The 21292-nt window shown below is 41.3% G+C and overlaps 1 protein-coding gene across 5 annotated transcripts in view; it reads left to right on the top strand.

Annotated features, from left to right (window-relative positions):
* Nucleotides 1–21292, top strand: part of iqsec1a (IQ motif and Sec7 domain ArfGEF 1a) — a 100534-nt gene that overhangs the window by 40783 nt on the left and 38459 nt on the right. The window contains exon 1 of one of the 5 annotated variants that reach the window (XM_085260977.1): nt 4605–4826. The exons of 2 other annotated variants lie outside the window; for them this stretch is intronic. In XM_085260977.1, coding sequence (XP_085117103.1) covers nt 4708–4826 — 119 coding nt within the window. In that variant the 5' untranslated portion in view covers nt 4605–4707. Of the gene's footprint in view, nt 1–4604; nt 4827–13387; nt 14181–16436; nt 16764–21292 lie in introns of those variants that run through there. 2 more of the 5 variants (XM_085260980.1, XM_085260981.1) reach the window with 2 other exon arrangements.

Raw genomic sequence — 21292 nt, 5'->3', positions numbered from 1 at the left:
GATGTTTAAATATGTCAGTTTAATTTGTAGGATTTTTACATTAATTCACTGGTAATTGTGCCATAAATGATCTCTCTACGTCTTCCTTTGCATGCTGTATCAGTTATATATACCAAGTGCTGTAGCAGTGTTACTGACATCGGCTTATGGAGGAGTCTAAACTTGTGATGAGCCTCAGCTGAGGCCCAAGGGGTCAAGTAATGTCTTTGTCTATACTTCATAGTTAGAGGCAGAGAGACAGCTCTTTGTTTGGCCTGCAATGAAAAGCTTGTCTGTCTTTTGCTTCTGATGTTCTTAGGCTTGAGGCCAAGTCAGTGACAGAAGGAGCCTTTGCACAGCACTGTGCCCTCTGCCAGCGAACTACAGAGAGGATGTGCTGTGTTGTTGCATGGAAAAACACAGGCAAACTAACCCTCTCACCTCTTTTCCCCAGAGCATTGTGCAGAGGTCCCCATCTAAAGGGGATTGGTCAGTTTTCCTAGCTTTTGAGACTGTAGTTGTTGTGATTAGGAAAATGTTTTTATGGAACAAAAAAGCTATGGGTGTATTTTTTTTGTAAGTATTATTACTGAAAGCTGAAAACAAAACTGAAATGACTGAAGCGTCAAGTTTTGTGATGTTTTTCACTTTAATGATACCTTTTTGTTGGAAAGTACATAAACGGTACATAATCTTTGTTCATGGGTTTGCTTTGATACATTGTTAGCCTTCTTTCTTAAAGGGAGATTGCTTAAAAACCACATGCATTTGATTAATGTATCCAAATTAAGCAACACTGTAGCATCTGGTGCAACACTAAACCCCCATGAGTGACAGCATCAGTAAGCTTATTGATCACATCCTGTCACATCTTATTGCAGAAGATGTAGTGCACTGCCACCGTGTGGTCTGTCACTGTAAGTGCTGTGCTTAATGTCTTCTCTTTTGCTCTCTTCTTGCTCTTCATCACTCAGCTTGTCTTGATTTGAAGTGGGCTGAAATCTCATGAGAGGAGACGGCTCATTTTAGGACAAAATATGGCTTCCTGCTGGCACAGTCGGTTCCACCAGTGCTTTTTACAGATTGTGCAGACACATGCGTAGCACTGCATTTTGAGTGTGCAGTTTTGATGAAATAGGAGGCACCTAGTCACCCGAAGAAGAGAAGAAAATAGATTGCACTTCACTGGAAATGTGTTGATGCATTGTTTTATACATAGTTTATTTTTTTAGACATTAAACCAAGCAGAACTTGCTTTATGGAGAGGACTTGTTATCTGTCAGTCTCTGTTATGTTTGTACATCAACTTTAAAGTTGAGCTGAGAAACAGTTTTTGGACAATGGCAGTATTGTACAGCAGTAGACATTTTTAGTGTAAGATGAAGCTTAATGATTATTATCAGTGATGAAGTGTACACAGTGGTGATTGTGATTATTTGTCTAAACTGTTGAACTATTAAACAACAGGAGGGAAAAAAGTCAATCACAATTAGTACAAGAGGTTTAATCTTCAAATTGTCGGTACAGTTTAAAAAAAATCAATCAATATGTGCTGTTAAGAATGTGGCTCTAATGATTTTTAGGTCTGTGCATAAACGGTGCTGATTAATTTTCCGTCAATTAAATTATTTTCAGCTTTCATGCAAGAACATGAGGCACACTCAGTCAGCTCCTTTTGATTTGTTTTTTTTCCTTTGCTGTTTATGATCCACTAAGACAGTCCTGTGACCATCTCTATTTCCATCTTCACTTGCCTTCGTAACATTTAGCGAATGTGTCTGGCGCCCCCCTTTAAGAAGACAGACCTGTATAAAAGCCTGTGTGTTCATATAAAATACGTAAACAGACAAGATATTGGTGTTCTTTGCGTCTGGTTTTGTGTGCATGCCCTCTGCATAATATCCCGCGTACCGTCTACGGCTGGAAATTCAACATCGTACATAAAGGTCGCACAGAAGCATATCTTAATGTGTGCAAAGGTACACCTGGCAATAAAATAAGATTGCAACTGAAATATCAACCTCAGCACTTGTAATTCAGTCTCGTTGTGAAGGCCTGAAAACCTCTCCTTTGTGCTGAATATGGTAACCATGAATTTAATGTTATTTGTCAGGTTTAAAGAACATCTTTCTCGCCACTGTGCTCCTCGGTCTGTATGTGCCCTGACTACTAAATCTCTGCTCTTGGTTTGCTGTTTAACAGAATGGAACTTACCATCGTTCCCATCAACCTCCAACCACCAAGTATCTTTTTGTCATCCATGCCCACAAACACCTACACTGACTATGTTTATATGCCAGTTTGGTTAAAAAATTAATAAATGCACATTTTACATTACAGCCCTGTATTTAGAGTTAGAAATGGAAATAAAGTTATACATTTTAAAAATACAACAAAAAAAGGCCCCGAACAGTTGAGCACCTGGAATCTTCCAGCCAGTCTTTGTCAGGTAGATGAGCAACATCCCCTCAATCTAAGAAAAAATACACAATCAATCCAATGTTGAATTTAACATCAGATGTGTTCAAAAGTGCAACAATAAAAACGACTAGTGTGTGAGTTAGATGGTACAATATTCAATACATTTAGCAAAATGTTAAGTAGAACTAATATCAATGCTAACATCAGAGCCCTGGATGAGAACCGGAAGCATGTGCTGAGGTTATTAAAATGAATGCTCTTATTACTTATACACTCAACTGGTTGCCATCGCTGTCAATGTTGGGAAGTGACAAGATGTATACAGCAAAACTGTGGTATAGCCATTATACCAGGGGTGGGCAATTCCAGGCCCTGAGGGCCGGTGTCCTGCAGGTTTTAGATCTCACCTTGGGTCAACACACCTGAATCACATGATTAGTTCGTTACCAGGCATCTGGAGAACTGCAGGAGCTAATTTAGCCATTTAAATCAGCTGTGTTGGTTCAAGGACACATCTAAAACCTGCAGGGACACCGGCCCTCGAGGTCTGGAGTTGCCCACCCCTGCATTATACTAAGGCTTGTCTCCTTTGGTACATGTAAATTTAAATCTTAAATTTTAAATCTCACATTGCAAGCCATGACCCAGGAACATTTGACACTCTTGTCATTCGTTGTTTGGGAGTCTTGTTTTCCGTATAGAGGTATGAACTGATCAATGACTGTGACTGTGTTAACTGACTGTGATTAACATTACTTGATTTCCATGCATATACTCATAAATCACAAATTCAAGACATTATGCCAGAAATTGAGAAATCTGCACTTTTCTTAATAATTACAGCATACACAGCTTGTGTGACTGCAATTTAGATAATGGACGTGCTGTACATCTTTAACCACTGCACATGCTCATTAACAAACATAGTGGTTGCACTAATTTGACACTGGATTGAAGTGAGGTTAACTTTGATGATGAAACACATTCTTCTTGGACTTTGAACCACAAGCCTTGGGTTTCTGTCTATATTCTACCGTGTGTGTGTGTGTGTGTGTGTGTGTGTGTGTGTGTGTGTGTGTGTGTGTGTGTGTGGCCTTGTAAAGTCCCTATGAGAGTTGTTCTTCATACACATTATCCTCCCTGCCTACAGTCTCGCTTTGGATGCTGTTGAGGGTGTCAAGTCAACAACACTAACATCTATTTCCTAAGGGCATGGTACATTGTAGCTATAATAAGACACACTGTACATCATGTGCATCTTGTGGTTGTTTTGATGCATTTTTGCAACCAAAACTTCAGTTTTCTCCATAATATAACTGTATTTCTGCTTGTTAGTTCACACTTCCTGTCTGGTTTTGGAATTACTTGCACATGATGCAATATCTGTGCAAGCCATGTTGTTTCTAATACCCAACTTGGTGTGTCAGAGATTGCAAAGTTATGAACTGCAGTAATATGATTTGTAACTTATTTACCTTTATTTCTAGACGATTATTTGCCATATATCCATGAACTGATCTCCTTAGTTCTTTCATAGTTTTTAAAATATTTTTTATGCAGGCATAATTAACTAGAGCCATGCTGCATCTTTACCTGCTTGCGCCACTCCTCATTAGACTGTGTGTTTTGAAAGACACTACAGAGAAAAGTGCATTGATTCCAGTGGAGAGAAAGATGCCGAGGAGGGAACAGGGGTTGGGTATGTGAGAAGAAGAGAAATGGTAAAAGAGAGAGGGAGTGAAAACAAAATGGGAGGGAGGGGAGAGAGAGAGAAGGCATGATAATGAGCCCTACCTCTGACACATCCTCCTGTTTCTATGGAGACCAAGGAGCCAATCATACAGCCCTGCTGAGGACTGTACTACTGAGAGCAGATAAGAGGGTGGAGAGAGGTGTACGCAGAGGCTCCTCTCTGTTTATGAGAGCCAATAAAATCCCAGTAGCTCTCCAGGAGGTAGTGCCTTCTTGCTTTCCTTTAAATGTGGAAGTCACCCCTGGCATTGATATCAGTAAAGAATTAGTAATCACAGAGAAGAAGAAGAAGAAGAAAAAGAGGAAGAGAGGCTTATCACGAGACATCTCCTTTAGAGCTCTACAAGACCCCACCCCACACCTCCTCTTCCACCATCAGCCCCACCCCCCTTAGCCCCCCACCAGCTGCCAGCCTCTTGGATGCTCCTTGTTACATCACACGCACTGCCCTCTGGCAGCTCGTGTTTGTGACTGGGAGGGAGAGGGAGTGTGAATGTGAGTGAGCCCGTGTGCGCACGCTGTCCCACTGTCGAGTCCCGTTGACCAGCATACAGGATGGACAAACCAAGTGTTTGGCGCGCCGTGGTGAGCAGCACAGACCCCAGGAGAACAAGAGACCCCGGGTCCCATTCAAGCAGACCGGGCTCCGCCATGGGTTACCGGCTCTACGACATGTGAGTAACATGTTTTGTGCGAATGCAGACAGGACAGCCAGACAGGCGGGCTCGCCTGCCTGGGCGGCACTGATGCAGCTCCCATTCATAGAGACAGCAGTTGAGTGGGTGGCGGTGGAATACAGGGTGTCTACCTCTCTGGTGTCCATGCTGAGTCACCTATGGCATCCGGACCTTGCTTCGTCCTCTTGTGTTCCCTTCCTGAGCCTTCATCGTAAACAACGTCTCTCCTGGGGAGGGGCGGCGAGGTGGACCATACGTTTGTTTGAATGACATTCTCAGTTTTCAGCAAGATGAGTTAATACCATGTGTCTCCATGTAAATTGATAAAACCTATGTGTTGTTTGGTATTTTGAGTCTGCCATTATAACAGAAAGCACAACAGAGTCATGTGAATAATGGTTTTAGAGCCTCTGGTGGCTGGGAAACATGACTCATTTCTGGATGATGCTGTGACAGCTCGTACTGGGCACATGAGTTCCTCACAGCTTCTGCTGTATATTTGAGGGTGTCAGTGTGTTCGTGTGTGTGTGTGTGTGTGTGTTCGTGTGTGTGTGTGTGTGTGTGTGTGTGTGTGTGTGTGTAAAATGCGGCTGGGTCTAAGCTGTTATTTTTGGGATGGCGATGAGTCCTACGGTCTGTGTGGAAAGCTTGCATTTCTGCTTCAGTAAATTATGTGTGAATTCTCCTGTAGTGAAAGAGAGACAAAATCCTCTTATGTGTTTTTGAAGCTAAATAATAGTATTATTGTTGTTGTTGCGCTCCACATTTTTTTTACATGTGCTCTTCTGCTGTCTAGCACATAAACACATCAGCTGAATAAGCATTTCGCTGCCTTATTTCTCTGCAGAGGGACCTTCAGGTTTGTTTTCCCTCTTAAAGCGTGTCTTTGCTGCATCACTGTAGACCCTCTGATTTCCTTACAACCCTTTGAGTGTAACCATGTACTGGAACTTCACACATGTACTTACTAACTGATGCATAACGGTGAGCTGTATTACGCTGTCATGTCAGGATTTAATACCATACGTGGGTATCTGTCATCTTAATGAATATGAGACCTTCATGGGTCTCCACTGAGTCTTTCACAGGCAATCTGGCACTGCCATTTAGTAGATTTAATCTCTGCCTTGTTTCTGTTCAGCCTGTATTAGTAAATATGGACACTCCTCAGATTTTAAAGTTTCTTTCATAATTACAATTTTGTAATTTTATGCTTAACTTTGAATTGCATTTCTGGTTTTTGTTGTTGCATATTAAGCAGTTGTGTTCAGAGATGGTCGCTTATTTCTTTCATCCTCATTCCCTCTCAGCTCTAATCCAAGTAAAATCTTTAACCAAAGACTGTCACATGACCTGGGTGAGGAGCTGACAGCAGGAAAGTGAAAGTGTTGTGCAAATTGTGGTTATTGTTGTCTGGAGACTGAGAAGATGTACTGCTGACTGACACTAATGCTTGTGACTTTTGTGTCTGTCAAACAAACTGAGGATCACAATGTCTGTTCAATACTCCTTTAATGAGGAGCTGGAGTTGGACAAGCATGTTGTGTTGTAAATGTCATTTCATCGTATTTGGCAGCCGCCCACCTCACTCTGGAATTCCGATGCTGTCCCTGCAGCAGTGGAATGCCAAAAGGATGATGATGTCCTGGGTTTCACCAAAGACTTTCCTGCCCTAAAGGGATGCAGAGGTTGTCTTGAGCTGAATACACCATCATACACAAAGTGTAATTTGTTCAGTTGAGTACAGTGGAACAAGCATGCATTGGTTTTGGCTCCTGTATATATACTATTCTTGCAAGGAAAGCTTAAAGAAGAAGAATTCAGGCATTTTCAGAAGGTATTTTATGCAAAACATTTACTCTACATCATGTTCACACTGACACGAGTTGTTTTGAGGGACATAAATCAGTAGTCACTTTGCACCAGAAATGCTGAGCAGCCACATTATTCAGTACTTATTGATTTAGCGTGTGCACCGAATATACAACATTTCATGGACAAAGCAGGTAATAAGCATCAACTGGCTTTATCTTTCGTTGAGATGAGCCATGCATTCTTGGAGGGCATTTGTGGAGTGAATTAATTTTTAACAGGATTGCCAATCCCTGTTACTAGATGTTCTAAATGCATTGCCCCCTGATCAAGTGACGCCAATGCTGATGAAAAAGAGAATGCGTCACCAAGGGGGTAAGGCAGTGACGCCACATTCCTCCACTTTGCGTGCTCTCTCAGTCTGCAGACCCAGCACACTTTGCTGTCAGAGGCTCAAGCTCAAAGACAACTGCCAGCACTGCTCTGAATATGCCTCTGCTGTAGACAGGAACTGTGAGATGCATGGAGCTATTGCATAAGACAACAACTGCATGTAATGCATTGCCAGCACAAGGCACGACGAGCATGCTGTCAGTTCACATGGCATCAGCTGATGGGGCATAATGCTTAAAAGCAGGAAGTGAGTCACTTGTTAAAGCACATGCTCTTTGTATGTACAAACCTGTCTTCATGAAAGCCCTTTGTTCTTTTATTTGTCTGTGTCTAGTGTCCCTCATGGCAATTCTTAATTTACTCAAGGACTTAAATATATAATGTGTTTGTCGATCAATTGCGTTCTCATCAGTCCTTAATTTTTGACTGATGGCAGGATATTTACACCTTATAGTTCCCCCTCTTACCTCATCAGCATTGTTTTTGGCAGAAAACTAAACAGAATATATGAAAACAAATGCCATGCTTTTTTCTTTTTTTTTGAAGGTGCAGGTGCATAGTATACTTCAACATCCAGTCAGAAATGTACCAGCAGTACAGTAGCATTTTGGTTTTTGCCGAAATGGCACAAACTTGGCTGTGCTCAATCAGCTCAAAGGCTGTCATTTGCACACTAAAACGTCAGCAGCTGGACATCTGTCGACTGACACTGAGATAGTGGCTGAGTTTGCAGCTGGAGCTGTGTCAGCCATGTGTGAGGATGATCAAACCAGTGGGAGCTGTGGGGCTCTCGGGGGCACATCTCAGTGAGTTGAAGTTTCCTCAGGGGAGTAGCTAGTGCTGATGCATTTGTGGTTTGAAACAGCCCATAATAAGCCTCTGCCTTTGCCAATGGCACCGTCAGAAGCCTCAGCACAGAGGAGAGTTGGGTGCTTTAGAAAAGGCTGCATCTCCAGAACATTTTGTTCCTTTAGCGAAAATAAAAATGGATATGCGGATGTGTTTGTCTGCAACAATGTTACATAATAACAACCAAACCAAGCGATCACTGACTACTGTTGTCTTTTCATTTTGATTGAGACTTTCATGGTTTTCTGTTCATAATTGGGAAAGGTGTAACTGTCACACTTAAAGCCTTTTCTGCACAGTGCCTACCAAGTGGCTCATGCTGCCTTACATTGTTTCATACAAGACATGCTAATCCTATCAGGGATATTAAACATTTCAAAGCAGTGTACCTGCATTCACAAATCCTGGACAAGTGCATATACTATAGCAGTTCTGTTACCAGCCCAAAGGTTATAACACAGCTTCAGGACGGCTGAGAGAGACTAAAAGCTGTGAGATCCTCCTCCAGAAGCCACAAAGTATTTCCCCCACTTTGTTTTTATTTTTCTTCTTTTTGTCTGTGCTTTGCTTTATGACTGTGTCTGGATTTTTCTGCTTCAATGCAAAACAAAAACTGGAGGAGTGAATTTACAGTCAGTATGGCTCATCCTCTGTTTCTCTTTCATTCTCTTTCGCCTCTGCTTCTGTCCTTTTTTTCACCATCCAACTAATGCTCTGCATGGCTGCTTCCAGGCTGACAGCTGACAGCTGAGCAGCTGTACTGTACAATCTGTGTGATACAGGAGCTTGTGCACATGCAAACTGCTGTAACTTTAGTGTAAGATTAGCTGCCCTGTAGTATAAGCTGTCATGCTAGTTGGACACTTTAACTTCTGTGTCTCCATTTTGCTTGTAATGAAATTAACATGCTGGGCTCAGGACGTCAGCATCCCAAACAGATGAGGAAGAAAAGCTGCATGGCACACTCTTAAATTTTATGCTGCTATTTATAATAAATACATTTGTAGTGATTTAAAAATGGATCCTTTTGTGAAGCCTATTGAAGTTGGCCACTGGAGATCTAAGTGATGCCCTGCTTATGTGATGTGGTATGAATTAGGAAGAAATAACTTCCATGGTGTTTTATTTGTTTATGTTTTCTTGAGTGAATCGGCAAACTTGTCGGACTCCTCGTTGCTCCGATTACATCAGCTTTTGTGGCTTCGATGCCTTTAAAATATGAAAGTTACCCAAATTTGCCACCAGGGGGTGAACTTTTCTAACATATTCATTCAGACAGACTGTCCTTCACACAGAAATAAATCAAAAGCTCAGGATCAACTGTGCACTTAATGAAATGATGGGTATAATTATGTCATCATAATGCGTGCTTGTGTAGCTTTTTCCTGATGTTATAAGGCCTGGCATGGTTTTGGTAAAGGCCATCATCCTACCAGGTTCCTACTAGCAAAGGCAACCACCATCTTTCCCCATATTTTCCCCTCATCATGGAGTCTTTAAGCAACCTTATCAGTGATTGACTGTGGCAGTCATGGGGGAGAAGTGGGGTCCTGTGGCTGTAGTGCTCAGTATCATCATTTATCACTACACTAGTTTAATTCAGCAGCACAGTGGAGACAAAACCTGTCACAAGGCCGTTCAAATGAGGGCATGTATTCAGACTGATGGTTGAACAGGTATTTTATAGCCTTTTTGATCTCAGAGAGTGTGGGCTGTATTGATCCACCTGCAGTGCTCTGAGGATTTCAGTCATGAAAGATTTGGAATATTTATATATTTTTTATTTTATTTTACATGCACTATACGGACAAAAGTGTTGGCACACAGAATTTAATCTTTGAATTCAGGTGATTTCAGCCCTATTGCCACAGGTGTATAAAATCAAACACCTAGCCATGCAATTTGGCTTTATATTTGTGAAGTTCGTTCTAAACAGCTGACTAAATTTGACCATGGTACTGTAATAGGATCCCATTATTGCAATACGTCAGTTCATGAATTTCTTCCCTCTTAGATATTCCATGATCAGCTGTAAGTGGAAAGTCTTTAGCAACCACAGCAACTTGGTCATGAAGTTGCAAAAAATGTAAAGTTACAGACCGCGGTCGCCAACTCTCTGCTGACTCGATAACGGCAGAGCTCCAAGCTCCCTCTGCCATTAACATCACCACAGAAATTGTCCCTGGGCCTTCATGTAACAGGCGTCCAAGCTCAAGCAGCTGAAGCCTTGTGACGTAAAGCATTCAATAGTCAATGCAAAGCACACCGCCGCTGCACTCTGGAGCAGTGGAAACGTGTTCTGTGGAGTGATGATCTTGCAGTCTGATGGGTCAGTCTGAGTTTTGGCAAATATCAGAAGAATGTTACTTGCCTGACTGTTTTGTGGCAACTGTACAGTTTGGTGGAGGAAGGAGAACACTATGGGGTTGTTTTTCTGGGTTTGGGGTGTGTCGCTTACTTCCAGTAAAGGGAAGTCTTAATACTTCCATTCATCAAGAAATCTTTTGACAATTCTGTGTTTGTAGCTTTGTGGTTACTATATGCGGTTAAGACACTTTTCTGTTTCAGCTTTACTTTGTGCAATGGGACACCGTTAAGTCCATAAAGGCATGTTTGAATGAGTTTGATTTGCAAGAACTTGACTGGTCTGCACAGACCCCTTACCTATACCCCACTGAACATCTTTAGGATAAACCAGAACTGAGATTGCAAGCCAAGCCCACTCAGCCAACATTGGTATCTGACCTCACAAATGGTCTTCTGGGTGAATGAGCAAAAAATCCCCTAAAACCACACTCTAAAATCTTTTAAAAGGCCTTTCCAGAAGTATGGAAGCTGTTACAGCTGCAAAGTGGGGGAACTATTCTGTATTAATGCCAAGGATTTAGGCTACGTCCACACGTACACGGGTATTTTTGAAAACTGAGATTTTCCGTTTCCGTTTTAAAAAATAATCCCGTCCACACGTAAACGCAGAAATTAAGGAAAACGCTGCCAGGAACATGCCAAAGTCGTATGTGGGGAGGGACAGTAACTGTGTGTGTATATGTAAGCATTTAAACACTGTAGAGAGTACAATTACCAGTAACAGTATTGTAGAAATTAATTTCACCAAAACAATAATGTGGCGCACAGTGTGACGTCAAAAAAGGCGCACACCTTTGACGCTGCGTTTTTCTCGTCCACACGTAAATGCAAAAACGGAGTTTTCGAAAATATCCACCCTGGCAAGCGTTTTTAGAAATCTCCGTTTTCAGTGACCGAAAACGCCGTTTACGTGTGGACGGAAGGTGCAAACACATAGAAAATCTGCGTTTTCAAAAATTACGTAAAATTGTGTGGACGTAGCCTTAGAAAGAGAAGTTGGAAAAGCTTGTACTGTAGATGGCTCAGCATATTGGTCCACATGTGTGATCCGTGGTGTATGGACTTGTTCTCATCTGGTGCTCTTCCACTCTACTTGAGTAATGAAAGTGCTTTTATACAATGTTTCTCTTTCAGCCACTGACAAACACATTCATACAAGCACTTTCTTCTACATCAAGTGCTTTCAATCTAACATTCACACTCTAAATGCATCAAGCGGAATCCCAAGGATTCTTTGGCATGCAGACTGGAGCAGCCAGAGATTGAACCACCAACCTTCCAATTACCATATGACCTGCCCTAGCTCCTGAGCTATCGCCAGCAATTTTTGGCTGTGTTTGACTTACATTATTTATTTATTTTTTGTAACTTGGGGCGATGCAGTTGATTACTGCTCTTGACTCTGACCTGCGCAAAAATGCACTTGACATTGTTTTACAGGGTAAAAACTTAAAGTAAAAGCCTTTATAGTGAAAAGCACCCATTTTGACCACAGTTAACAGAACAGTTCTCTGCTCTCACATTTTTGCTCCCCACACATGTGGACGTGCCTAAGCTTACAATTTTGAACAATCGTCAATCTGCTCAGGAAATTACAGCCTGTTGCACTTGTATACGCACTTACTCAAGTCTTTGTCCTAAAAAAACCCAAATAATAGTCTGTCATGTGCTCTTGAATCAGAGCCGCTAAGCTATTATGCCATCTATATTGTTGTAAGAGTCATACTTCTTTGCCTTGACAGACTGTAATATGTTCTGCTAACAATGCAGTGAGGTTTTTACATACACTAACCACTGGTGTGAAAAAGAAAGGGACAACTAAAAGGGCTTTCATCACCATTTCCAAATGGTGAGAAGAACAGAAGTTAAGTGCAGATACACGCTTTTTACCTACAGCTTAATTGTCGTCTTCATCTCTAGGTATCGTCTTTAAATGTCACATGACATGTAACCACTAAAATTCAGAGTGCAGTAATGTACACAGGAGGGTAAGCGCACTTCTACACTTACATCTTTCGCTGAAGTAAATTGACAGGAAGAGCACAGATTTGCTGATTTTTCTGTGAGATGTGTGTAAATCAGGAGGCCTCAGTTGTGACAAAAGCCTGATGAATGGTGCTTAGGTTCATTAATTCCTCAGTCTCCCTTCTGTTCACATAGGCTCCCACTAAAGCCTTTGTCCTGCTCTGGTCTTTCTATATCTTGGCTTGGGAAAGCGGACATGAAGCCCATATTGTGTGAAAGGAGTCATGTGGTGATTGACTCCTCAGCCCAAACAGATCTAACTATAGTAATTAGTATATTAATATGTAAATATGAACATTACTCCACGTGTTTGTTTGTCTGTAATTGCATACGTGAGTTTAATTGTTTGTGTAAATATGTGGCATTTTGAGTGTTTGTGTGTTTGGACATAAACAATGGCTGAATATTGATGAGAGGCCCTTCCACGCCCGTTTCCCATGACTGCTGGGACTGGGTGGCACTGCAGCGTGGCACTGCATCTCAGGCAGAGAAAGAACAGCTCTGTGCTTCTCTTCAAATGCAAAACCCCCTTTAGACAGAAAGGAGAGCAACGTTTTAAGCCTTATAGCTCTACAAGGACCTGCAGCACATATGAGCACAGTTTTAATACAGACACAAACTTATCTATGAGGGTTTAATATGCCGGCCTTATTTATGCACCTGAAATCCATTCTTCCTTTATTACATTCTTTCTGAATAGGTCTGTCATATCTTACTTAGTGTATGAATCATTTTATTGACTATAATCTCACATTTGTTCCAGCAATCTAGGCACACTTATGGTTTTTATGATGATTCTATGACCTTGAAGAGTCTAAAAAAAGAGTCTAAAAAATATTTCTTTATGCTGACAAAAATCGGAGAAACCTCGAAGCTCATATTTATTTTAACAAAGCATGCATATAAACTCATGTGGTCATACAACATTGCAGCAGTCCCTCCTCGCTGAAAAGCCGACCAATCACTGGCTGCTCTGCGAAGCTTCCATTTGAAGCTTCAGTAGTACGGTAGTGTTGCCCAGCAACCAGAATCGGCACATTTCTGGGAGGTCCTGTGTGGATGGCAGCGGCTGTAACAGGGAGAGAGAGACAGAGAGAGCAAGAGGATGAGGATGAGGAGCAGGAGACAGAGATAGGAGGACAGCAATGGTTTGGGGTTTAGCTGGAAGGAGGAGAACAGGAGCAGTAGATGGCATTACTGAATCCATGTTGGCAGTGAGAGAAAAGATCCGGTCTCTTGCCTCATAGGAAAGTTTGTTCCTGCAGCGGGAGGAGACAGAAGAGGATTCCTGTTGAGTATGTGCTGTTCAAACACAGATGAGTGAGTTTTGGAATTCCTCTACCTATCTGCGTTCCTACACATTCCACTACCTGTGCCTGCTGGAGCGACGCAGAGCATTAGATACAGGCATGATGTCTCTGAGGATCCAAGGCTGACGCACTGTGTGAAGGGACCAGCACAGAGGACACACGGTTGACCTGGATAAGAGTTAAAACGAAGCAGAAGCAGCTAATATAGAGATTATTTTTGGGAGGTGGAACCCAAGCGTTAATACTTGGTCCAAATCAGTCCCAGAGGGTTCCTCGTAGGCCTGGCTTTCTGGGTTTGGCGATGACTGAGACGGGTCCAGAAGTGATGTGGTTGTTCTGGGCGGGTTAAAACCACTCAGGCTGCCATCCAGTGGCAGTGGCGAAGCTGGAGCTCCAGAGGAGAACAGATTTATCGTCCATGCCTGGGATTCACTGGTTGCTCCTCTGCTTGTGCCATGGTGCCTTTTAATGTTGTTCGATTCCACAGCTGTTCAACCGTTTGACTGTTTGACGTGAGGATGTGGAAGTTCAAAGCTTTTTGCCTGGATTACTGGCATGTGCTGTGTTTGCACCCACACAACAACTTTTATAAAAGGTATGTTTTGAAGCCGCTCACGTTTGGCTTAATCATTTCTTGAAGTTGAAAGTGCTACGTGTTTTGAACAGCTCGCTCGCAGCTTGTTGATGTTGCTACCTGTGCTGAAGTACTCCCAACATCAAGCAGTTCAATTTGTTAAAACCAACCCTCGAATTACTTCATAAAGAACATCTAATTAATAGAAAAACTTTAGTGCTCAGCTCTGCTTGCTGACATAGTGGTTCTCATGTTGAAAGTCATAAATCATGGGAGAGTGAGCTGGTTTAACCATTATCCATTTCTTCCAGCAAACGAGGTTACAGCTGTTATTGAAATGCTTGGTTAAGTAACTGTCTTGTCAGTGTCTGTTTAGTCAGTGTCAGTGTCTCTCGGCTATCACTGAATCTATTCGTCTCCGTCCCACTGGGGCCTCTTCTTGTTCACCTTTCACCTACAGCACAATCGATGCATGATTGATGAGGTTAGCGTTTTAGCTTATATTAAATTTGGCTGTGTTCTTTCGTCTTTCACCTCAAAATGCCAAACTTCACCTAAGACTTGATTTAAGTGTCCTTGATGACATTTAAATTCATAAATCCCAGCAGTGAATCTAAGCTTGCAAGTTGCTCAGTCTTGACAATCATGTTTTAATTTCTGTTAAATTGAACATATCACACAAGTTTTAAGACTCAGGTTTCAAAGCTTCCACTTCTGTTTAAAGGTATATACTCATCTTAATTTATGCCCACCTCTTCTCTCTGCCACTCTGCTGAAATCATAAAAAAAATTGTGTTTTGTAATATCTGATATCCCACATATCCTTAAAGTTTAGACACCCATTTTTTTAAAATAGAAAATCACCATTATCTCTTTAGGTAGAATAGAAAAATAGAAATGGATATATTTCCCATAATGATAAAGATGCTGTAAGGGGTGGTCTATTATTTGTTTGATGTCCAGTCATGAAGTATTTCAAGCAGCAGTTTTAGGCTCAGACACTAGTTCCCAAAATGATTACTTTCCCTTTTAAACAATATAATTTAGGCGCAAGGTTTTAGAGCTGCACAGAAAAAGACTGCAATGTTTTGTTTTTTTTTTGTTTTTTTGCACCATTATCCCCCTGCTACACCAGAGAGATCTAACCACGTATGTGTGCAGAGGTTTCCTTTATGCACATCCCATCGTGCTGTTTGATGTCTCAAACAGAAGCAAGCTGCAGTGTGATGACGCTGATCAAGGACCTGTGAAAATCAGATGCACCTGCCTTCTGTTGAATCTCTGTATGTATATAAACACGCAGTTTTTCTTTGGCATTAGTACTCTGAAGGCTAGGACACAGTATGTCCATGATTCATTAATAATGCATCGCGGATTTAGCAGGAAACTGTGAATGTAGGCCTCAGGGAATCCCCCAGATTTAGGTGCATCTTCATCATTTATGCATTCTATAATAATCGATTTTTTATTTTTTTATTTTTTTTATTTTTTTAGCCGATATTTCGTAGTGCTTTATTTAGTGCAAACTCTTGTATCAACAGCTGTTCTTACTTTTATGACTCAGTGGTTTGTTTGGAATTATTTAGGACACTCGTGTGTGTGTTTTTTTTTTTTTTTTCTTTCCAAAAACTGCAAACAACTCATTATGTGTCTAATCCCACAGAGTTACTGGAATATGCTGGTCACTGGGTGTAACTCATTACATTGCACTGGCTTCAGTGTAGCAGCCTGTGTTGTTAAAGCAATGTCAGTGTAGTAACTCAAAACAGCCTCTCCCAGCTGCTGAACTGGGATTCACCCTCCCTCCAGCGTGGCCTTCCCATTGAGCGCAGTGTGATTGTTGGATGCTTGCCGAAGTATTACCATGTAGACAGGCACAAAAAGCTCTCGTGCTCTATCTCTTCATCTACTTCTCTTTCTCTTGCTCACATTCTCCTTCTGTCTCTCTCTCTCATTAAAAGGCATGTCCACATAAACAAGTAACCATGAAACACATGACATAGGCCCAGCCCATCACCACTGGGGAGCATGCATCATGGGAGCAGCAGATATGTGAAAGATTACATTGGACTGAAGAAAAAGTAACAAAAAGCAGAGAGGGGTGTCTGCAGAGAGAGGGAGAGGCAGAGAGAGAGGACTGGTGCGCGGTTTATTGTGGGTGGAGAGCTTTTGTTAAAAAGAGGGATGATTTTCTTCTGCTATACATGCTGGGCCTTTACCTTACTTGGTCATCAGGCAGCTTGCAAGAGCAGCAACTCTGAGCCTTACACAAACTAGGACGAGGAGAACTTTGAAAAGGCACACACAAAGTAACTTTAGCAGCGAAAGAATGAACTTCTCTGTGGGTTTTCTATGGAAAGTGAAGGATGTGGGGTGTAATTTGTGGTTGAGGAAGGAGTGAGCACAGACTGTTCTTCTTCTGGCTCATTTAAGGGGAGTTGCTGTAGTTGTTGTGTTTTTTTTGTTTGTTTTTTTTTACTTTTTTTTTTTAAACTTCCTCTTGGTGCCATGTACATTTTTTTCGGGCATGTCTGATGCCTCTGGTGATGTCACTGCCGTCTGGAATGCCATGTGGAAGTACTGCATATCCAGCCGAACTATAAGGTAGGAGACCATCTGGCATTGACCACTGCGGATGGCAGGGGCCTCCGAAAAGTGATGGTTGTCTTTCCGACTGACCACAGCAGTCTGTGCAGATATTTCTGACTAATCCAATAACATTCCTGTCTATATGCTCGGTGGTTTCCTTTCTAGAACTATGGAAATGTACTATCACAAAGCAGAAGAGAGCAGACTGGAAGCAGTCAAGACTTTTCAAGGTCTTACTTGACAGTTTACCTTATCAGGGACATGCCTTTAATAATAAAGACTTAAGAAGAATCTGTCGTTCTTTTATTTCTATCTCCTTTAAGTCCTTTCCCTTATCTTTGCCTTGCCATAGGACTACAACAGAAATGTCCTCTGACACATCACTTTGGGAATGAACATAAAAACCAACATTCAGGAAAGATCTTCTTTTCCACCTTACATTATTCAGTCTATAGTGATTGGATTTTAATACTAAGTGACTTTTTCATTGTGTCTTTTTATTAATATTCAACTGGCAAACTGGTTATAAAGCTTGCAAGTATTCTTAGGTGTTCATATGACCTCAGTCAAACAGGCCTTTTTATAATAGTTTTGATTTGTGTCTCTTAAAATGAATTTCAAATGCTCCTGACCGACTGGCAAAACAAAGTTTCCAGTCATTATCCGTACAGGAATTTTGGGAAGTTTTGATTTTTAGTTATCTTTTACATCAGGGAGAAGTCTGATCAGTCCCAAATTCATTCAGTGGCCCCGGATATACACCACCAATCATAAAGGACTGTTGTGAAGAATACGGAAAAAGGAGGCTTGCAGCAGATGAAATACCCCCCACATAGCCCTGATCCTAACGTCACCGAGTCTACCTGCGATATATGACGGTGCATGAATAATCAGGCCATTTCACAATGGCAAGTCTCCATGACAGTCATAGCATGTTCAAACTTGAAAACTTGGAACCTAAAATGTGGGCGCTTGTCCACAAAATGCGATCTAAAAATATCAGTTGTTAATTTATATTTAAACATGTATCTAATTTTGAACTTCTGAAGATTTAAATCTTGAGTATGCGACCTTAGGTTCTGTTTGTGCTGCTAAGCACTCAAGAGTTTTTTTTTTTTTTTTTTTTTTTTTTTTTTTTTTTTTTTTTTTTTTAAAAAGACAATTTGCTGTTTGTGACCTAATCTACATGATAGAGGTTGGATTTCAAAGTCACACTGATGCAGAAATTGTATTGTCTGCAAGTTGTCATGTCTGATGGATCTCTTTGCACAAGTATCATGCATGGATTATATTCATTTGCACATAAACAGCTGTGTGTGCCACAGACGAGCAGTCGCTCTTATTAGACTATTTTCAAGGCTGCTTGAAATGTTTCTCAAGGTCACATGCATTCTTGGCGCATTGTAGTTCAGTGTCTGTGCAGTAGAATCCTTGTGGAGTAAGACGTGTAGTGATTATTTATTTACCATTTATTTAAATAAACATTAACCTTATACACTAAAGATTCATTATAAAATGTGACAAACTTCCGTGCATATTTGTAAAGATATTTATTAGCTGGCCATGTGTGTAATTCTTTAGACAGAACCTACCCCAAATAAGTTCTTACTCCTTAAATTATGAATATAACCAAGAAAAAATGAACAGCACAGGTAGGTGGATCTTTCGCGAATGGGTTATTGATAACCATTTGCTTTGCTCAGGCGATGCATGCATGTCTGATTACATCATGACTCTTTTAGCTGTGACACTGTAGACACCAGGGAGCATTTGATCTCGCTGTTTCTATGTCAAAGTGTGTGACGACGGGAGCATTATTTATTTAATGTCTGTGGATCTGGAGCTTGTCAGTGATGCCTCCTCAATCCACAGTGGATTTTCACGGGACAGAGTACTGAAAGGAAACTCTGCGGAGTGTATTCTGACTGAACTGTGATGCTAACCTGCAGCGCTTCGTGATAGGTAAAGAGGACCTTAATACTTGGAACGTGAGGTTAACTAGGTGTTTCAGACATGAGCCTAGTGTTAGCTGGCAGTCGGGAAACGAGAGCAGACACTGACCTCTCTGTTGGTTTCCTACTTTGGCATACTGACTATAGGACAAGTTGGGTCTATTTGGGGGGGGGTTGTAATGGAAAAGCAGCAACCTGCCAGCACGAGCTTGCAGTTCCACTGCGGTGAGGGTAGGGAAAAAAGAAAAAGAAAAAACCCTCCCGGGTGGAAAAGCTTAGACGTGTCTAGGATAGAAGCCGTATTCTGCTCAAAAATGTCACAATGATGAAGACGTGAACAGGCTGTTATTGTTAATAAGAGGTTCTCTAGTCTAATGGCTTCCACATTTGGTGTTCAGTGTATTAAAGTGAGAGTAACATTTCTTTTATAATGGTTGATATTGGTCCTGATGACTTACATCTATGGCATTTGCTGATCTGAGTGGCCCATCTTTTAACGTTCTGAAATATTAAGAAGTAGTGCGATGAAGAGTTGACACGACTGTAAAACATTTTTTCCGGTTTATTTCTTCTATTAAAAACTTTATTTTTCCCCTGAAGCTTGACAAAATGCTTGTATCTACTAGAAAACTGGTTCCGACTGCTCTTCTTTGTATGGTTGACCAAAAAAGACCTTCATTCATTACTTTGTTCAGTTTCGTTTCAGTATTGATGTCTAAAAGTGCCTTTTTCCGATCAGTGCTTAAGTTGGAGTCAGTATCCACATACTGCTGAATAATTTAGAATCATGTCTTTACCGGAGGGACATCATATTGTGTGAAAAGTTTTATTCCTTTCATTATTTCTGAAATTCATATAATCATTTGTAAGAGTTTGGTCACCCCGCTGTGTTGAGTAGATGTTTGATCATGACAGTAATAGATGGGTATATGTGCTATAGGCTCTCACTGTCTTTTCACCTTCTATTGCTGCAGGGCTGCAACATTATGGGAGAATATATTCGGGAACATTGCCTGTGCTGCAGTATCTACACTGCTCATGTTAAGCCGTGCAGCTTTTGAAATGCTAATAAGCAAGTTTGTTTACTCTAATGCTTAAGAAAGCTTCCCTCTGGAGACACATTTCACGTTCACAGTGTTTACTGGGGTGTCTGATGTGGAAAATGCACTAAACAGAAATGCACTGGGGAAAAAAAGTGCGATGTTTCTAGAATGTCTCCCAGTTTCCCTTTTTTTCCTGTACTTTATGTGTGTGATTAAAGGAGGGCCAAAATATGTGTTGCCTCTGTTCTGCTCTTTGTGATCAGTCGGGGACAGCGCGAGCTCCGAGAAGCACAGTCGCTGTCGCTTTCTGTGGCTTTTTTTTTTTTTTTTTTTTTTTTTTTTGGCTGTTGTACTACTTTTGATGACATATTCCTTTGCATCTCTTCACAGCGCCTGCCTGGAGAATAATGAGCATGTGTGCTGTATTAACTTATGTAATGGCAAGCAAGAGGAGGGGTGAGTTTGGGGGGGCAGTGAAGGAGGAGGGGGAAGAGAAGAGTGATGAGCTCATGCTGCTGCACTGCAGCTCTTATAGACACACTCTGCATTTTGTGGGTTTTTTTTTTTTTTTTTTTTTTTTTTAGCCATGTGTTATTGCGCATGCACATATGCATTCGTGCAGGCTTATTTTGTGTGCATCGGGTCGACTGATTCACTTTCAAAAATAAAGCATATGTAGAATGAAAAAGAGCAGATCATAATTTTGTAATTAGAATTTAGCATTCTGCTGCAGGCTGCCATCCATGCTTTTTATAACTTTATTGAAATATTGTCACTTTTTTATTGATAACTGATGATGAGGGAGAGACAGGAAATGGGGAAGAAAGTAAGGACTGACATTCAGTAAGTGGTTCCGCCAGCTGGTGTTTGAACCTGCAAGTCGGTCCTCAGAAGATTAGTGGTATGCGCTCTCAGCTCGATCATGTGCCTGTGGTTTCATATTTTCATCGCTTAGCTCTGGCAGTGCTTTGCTATGAATGGGAATTGGCATGTGCACACTGTTCTTTACCTGCATCACCGTTGGTCCAGAGAGCTGAAGCTCAGCTGTGAACAAGCTGAGCCTCCTGAGCTCAGGCTGACTATTGGTGCTAATCCACAAACTCTTTTCAGCAACAAAGCAGACTTGCATTATCCAGAGTTAATGCCAGAAATGAGCAAGGTGGGGAAGGGTCAAAGGATGAGAGAGGAGGGGAGGGGGGGGGGTTAAAATGGCACGCCAGTGCATTTGCTCTATAAAACAGAGTGGTTCCTTTGGGGGCTTTTTAGCTCTTCAAGGTTTTCAATGTCATATTATAAGAATACAAATTAGATGTGACACATAACGCTCTCTGTATACTATGTGTTGTTTTCACCAATTAATATTTGATTATATACTTTATTAATCTTATTGCTTGTGTGTGAGCATGATTTGTCGAATTAGCACATGTCCCTGCACGAGAGTGAAATAAGCATGTTGTCATGAGGCTGGGACTGCGACTGGTAAATGGTCATTAAAGTTAAATGTTTATCTTGGTTGGGCTCATTGGTTTGGACTGTTTAAATGGAGGTT

Source organism: Mchenga conophoros, linkage group LG20 (assembly GCF_057382185.1).
Source record: "Mchenga conophoros isolate Kocher_MC1m ecotype Shallow Benthic linkage group LG20, M_conophoros_male_GT1.1, whole genome shotgun sequence".
In the NCBI taxonomy this organism is placed as follows: Eukaryota; Metazoa; Chordata; class Actinopteri; order Cichliformes; family Cichlidae; genus Mchenga; species Mchenga conophoros.
The sequence above is the reverse complement of the archived record's forward strand: the minus strand, read 5'-3'. Positions and strand labels throughout refer to the sequence as shown.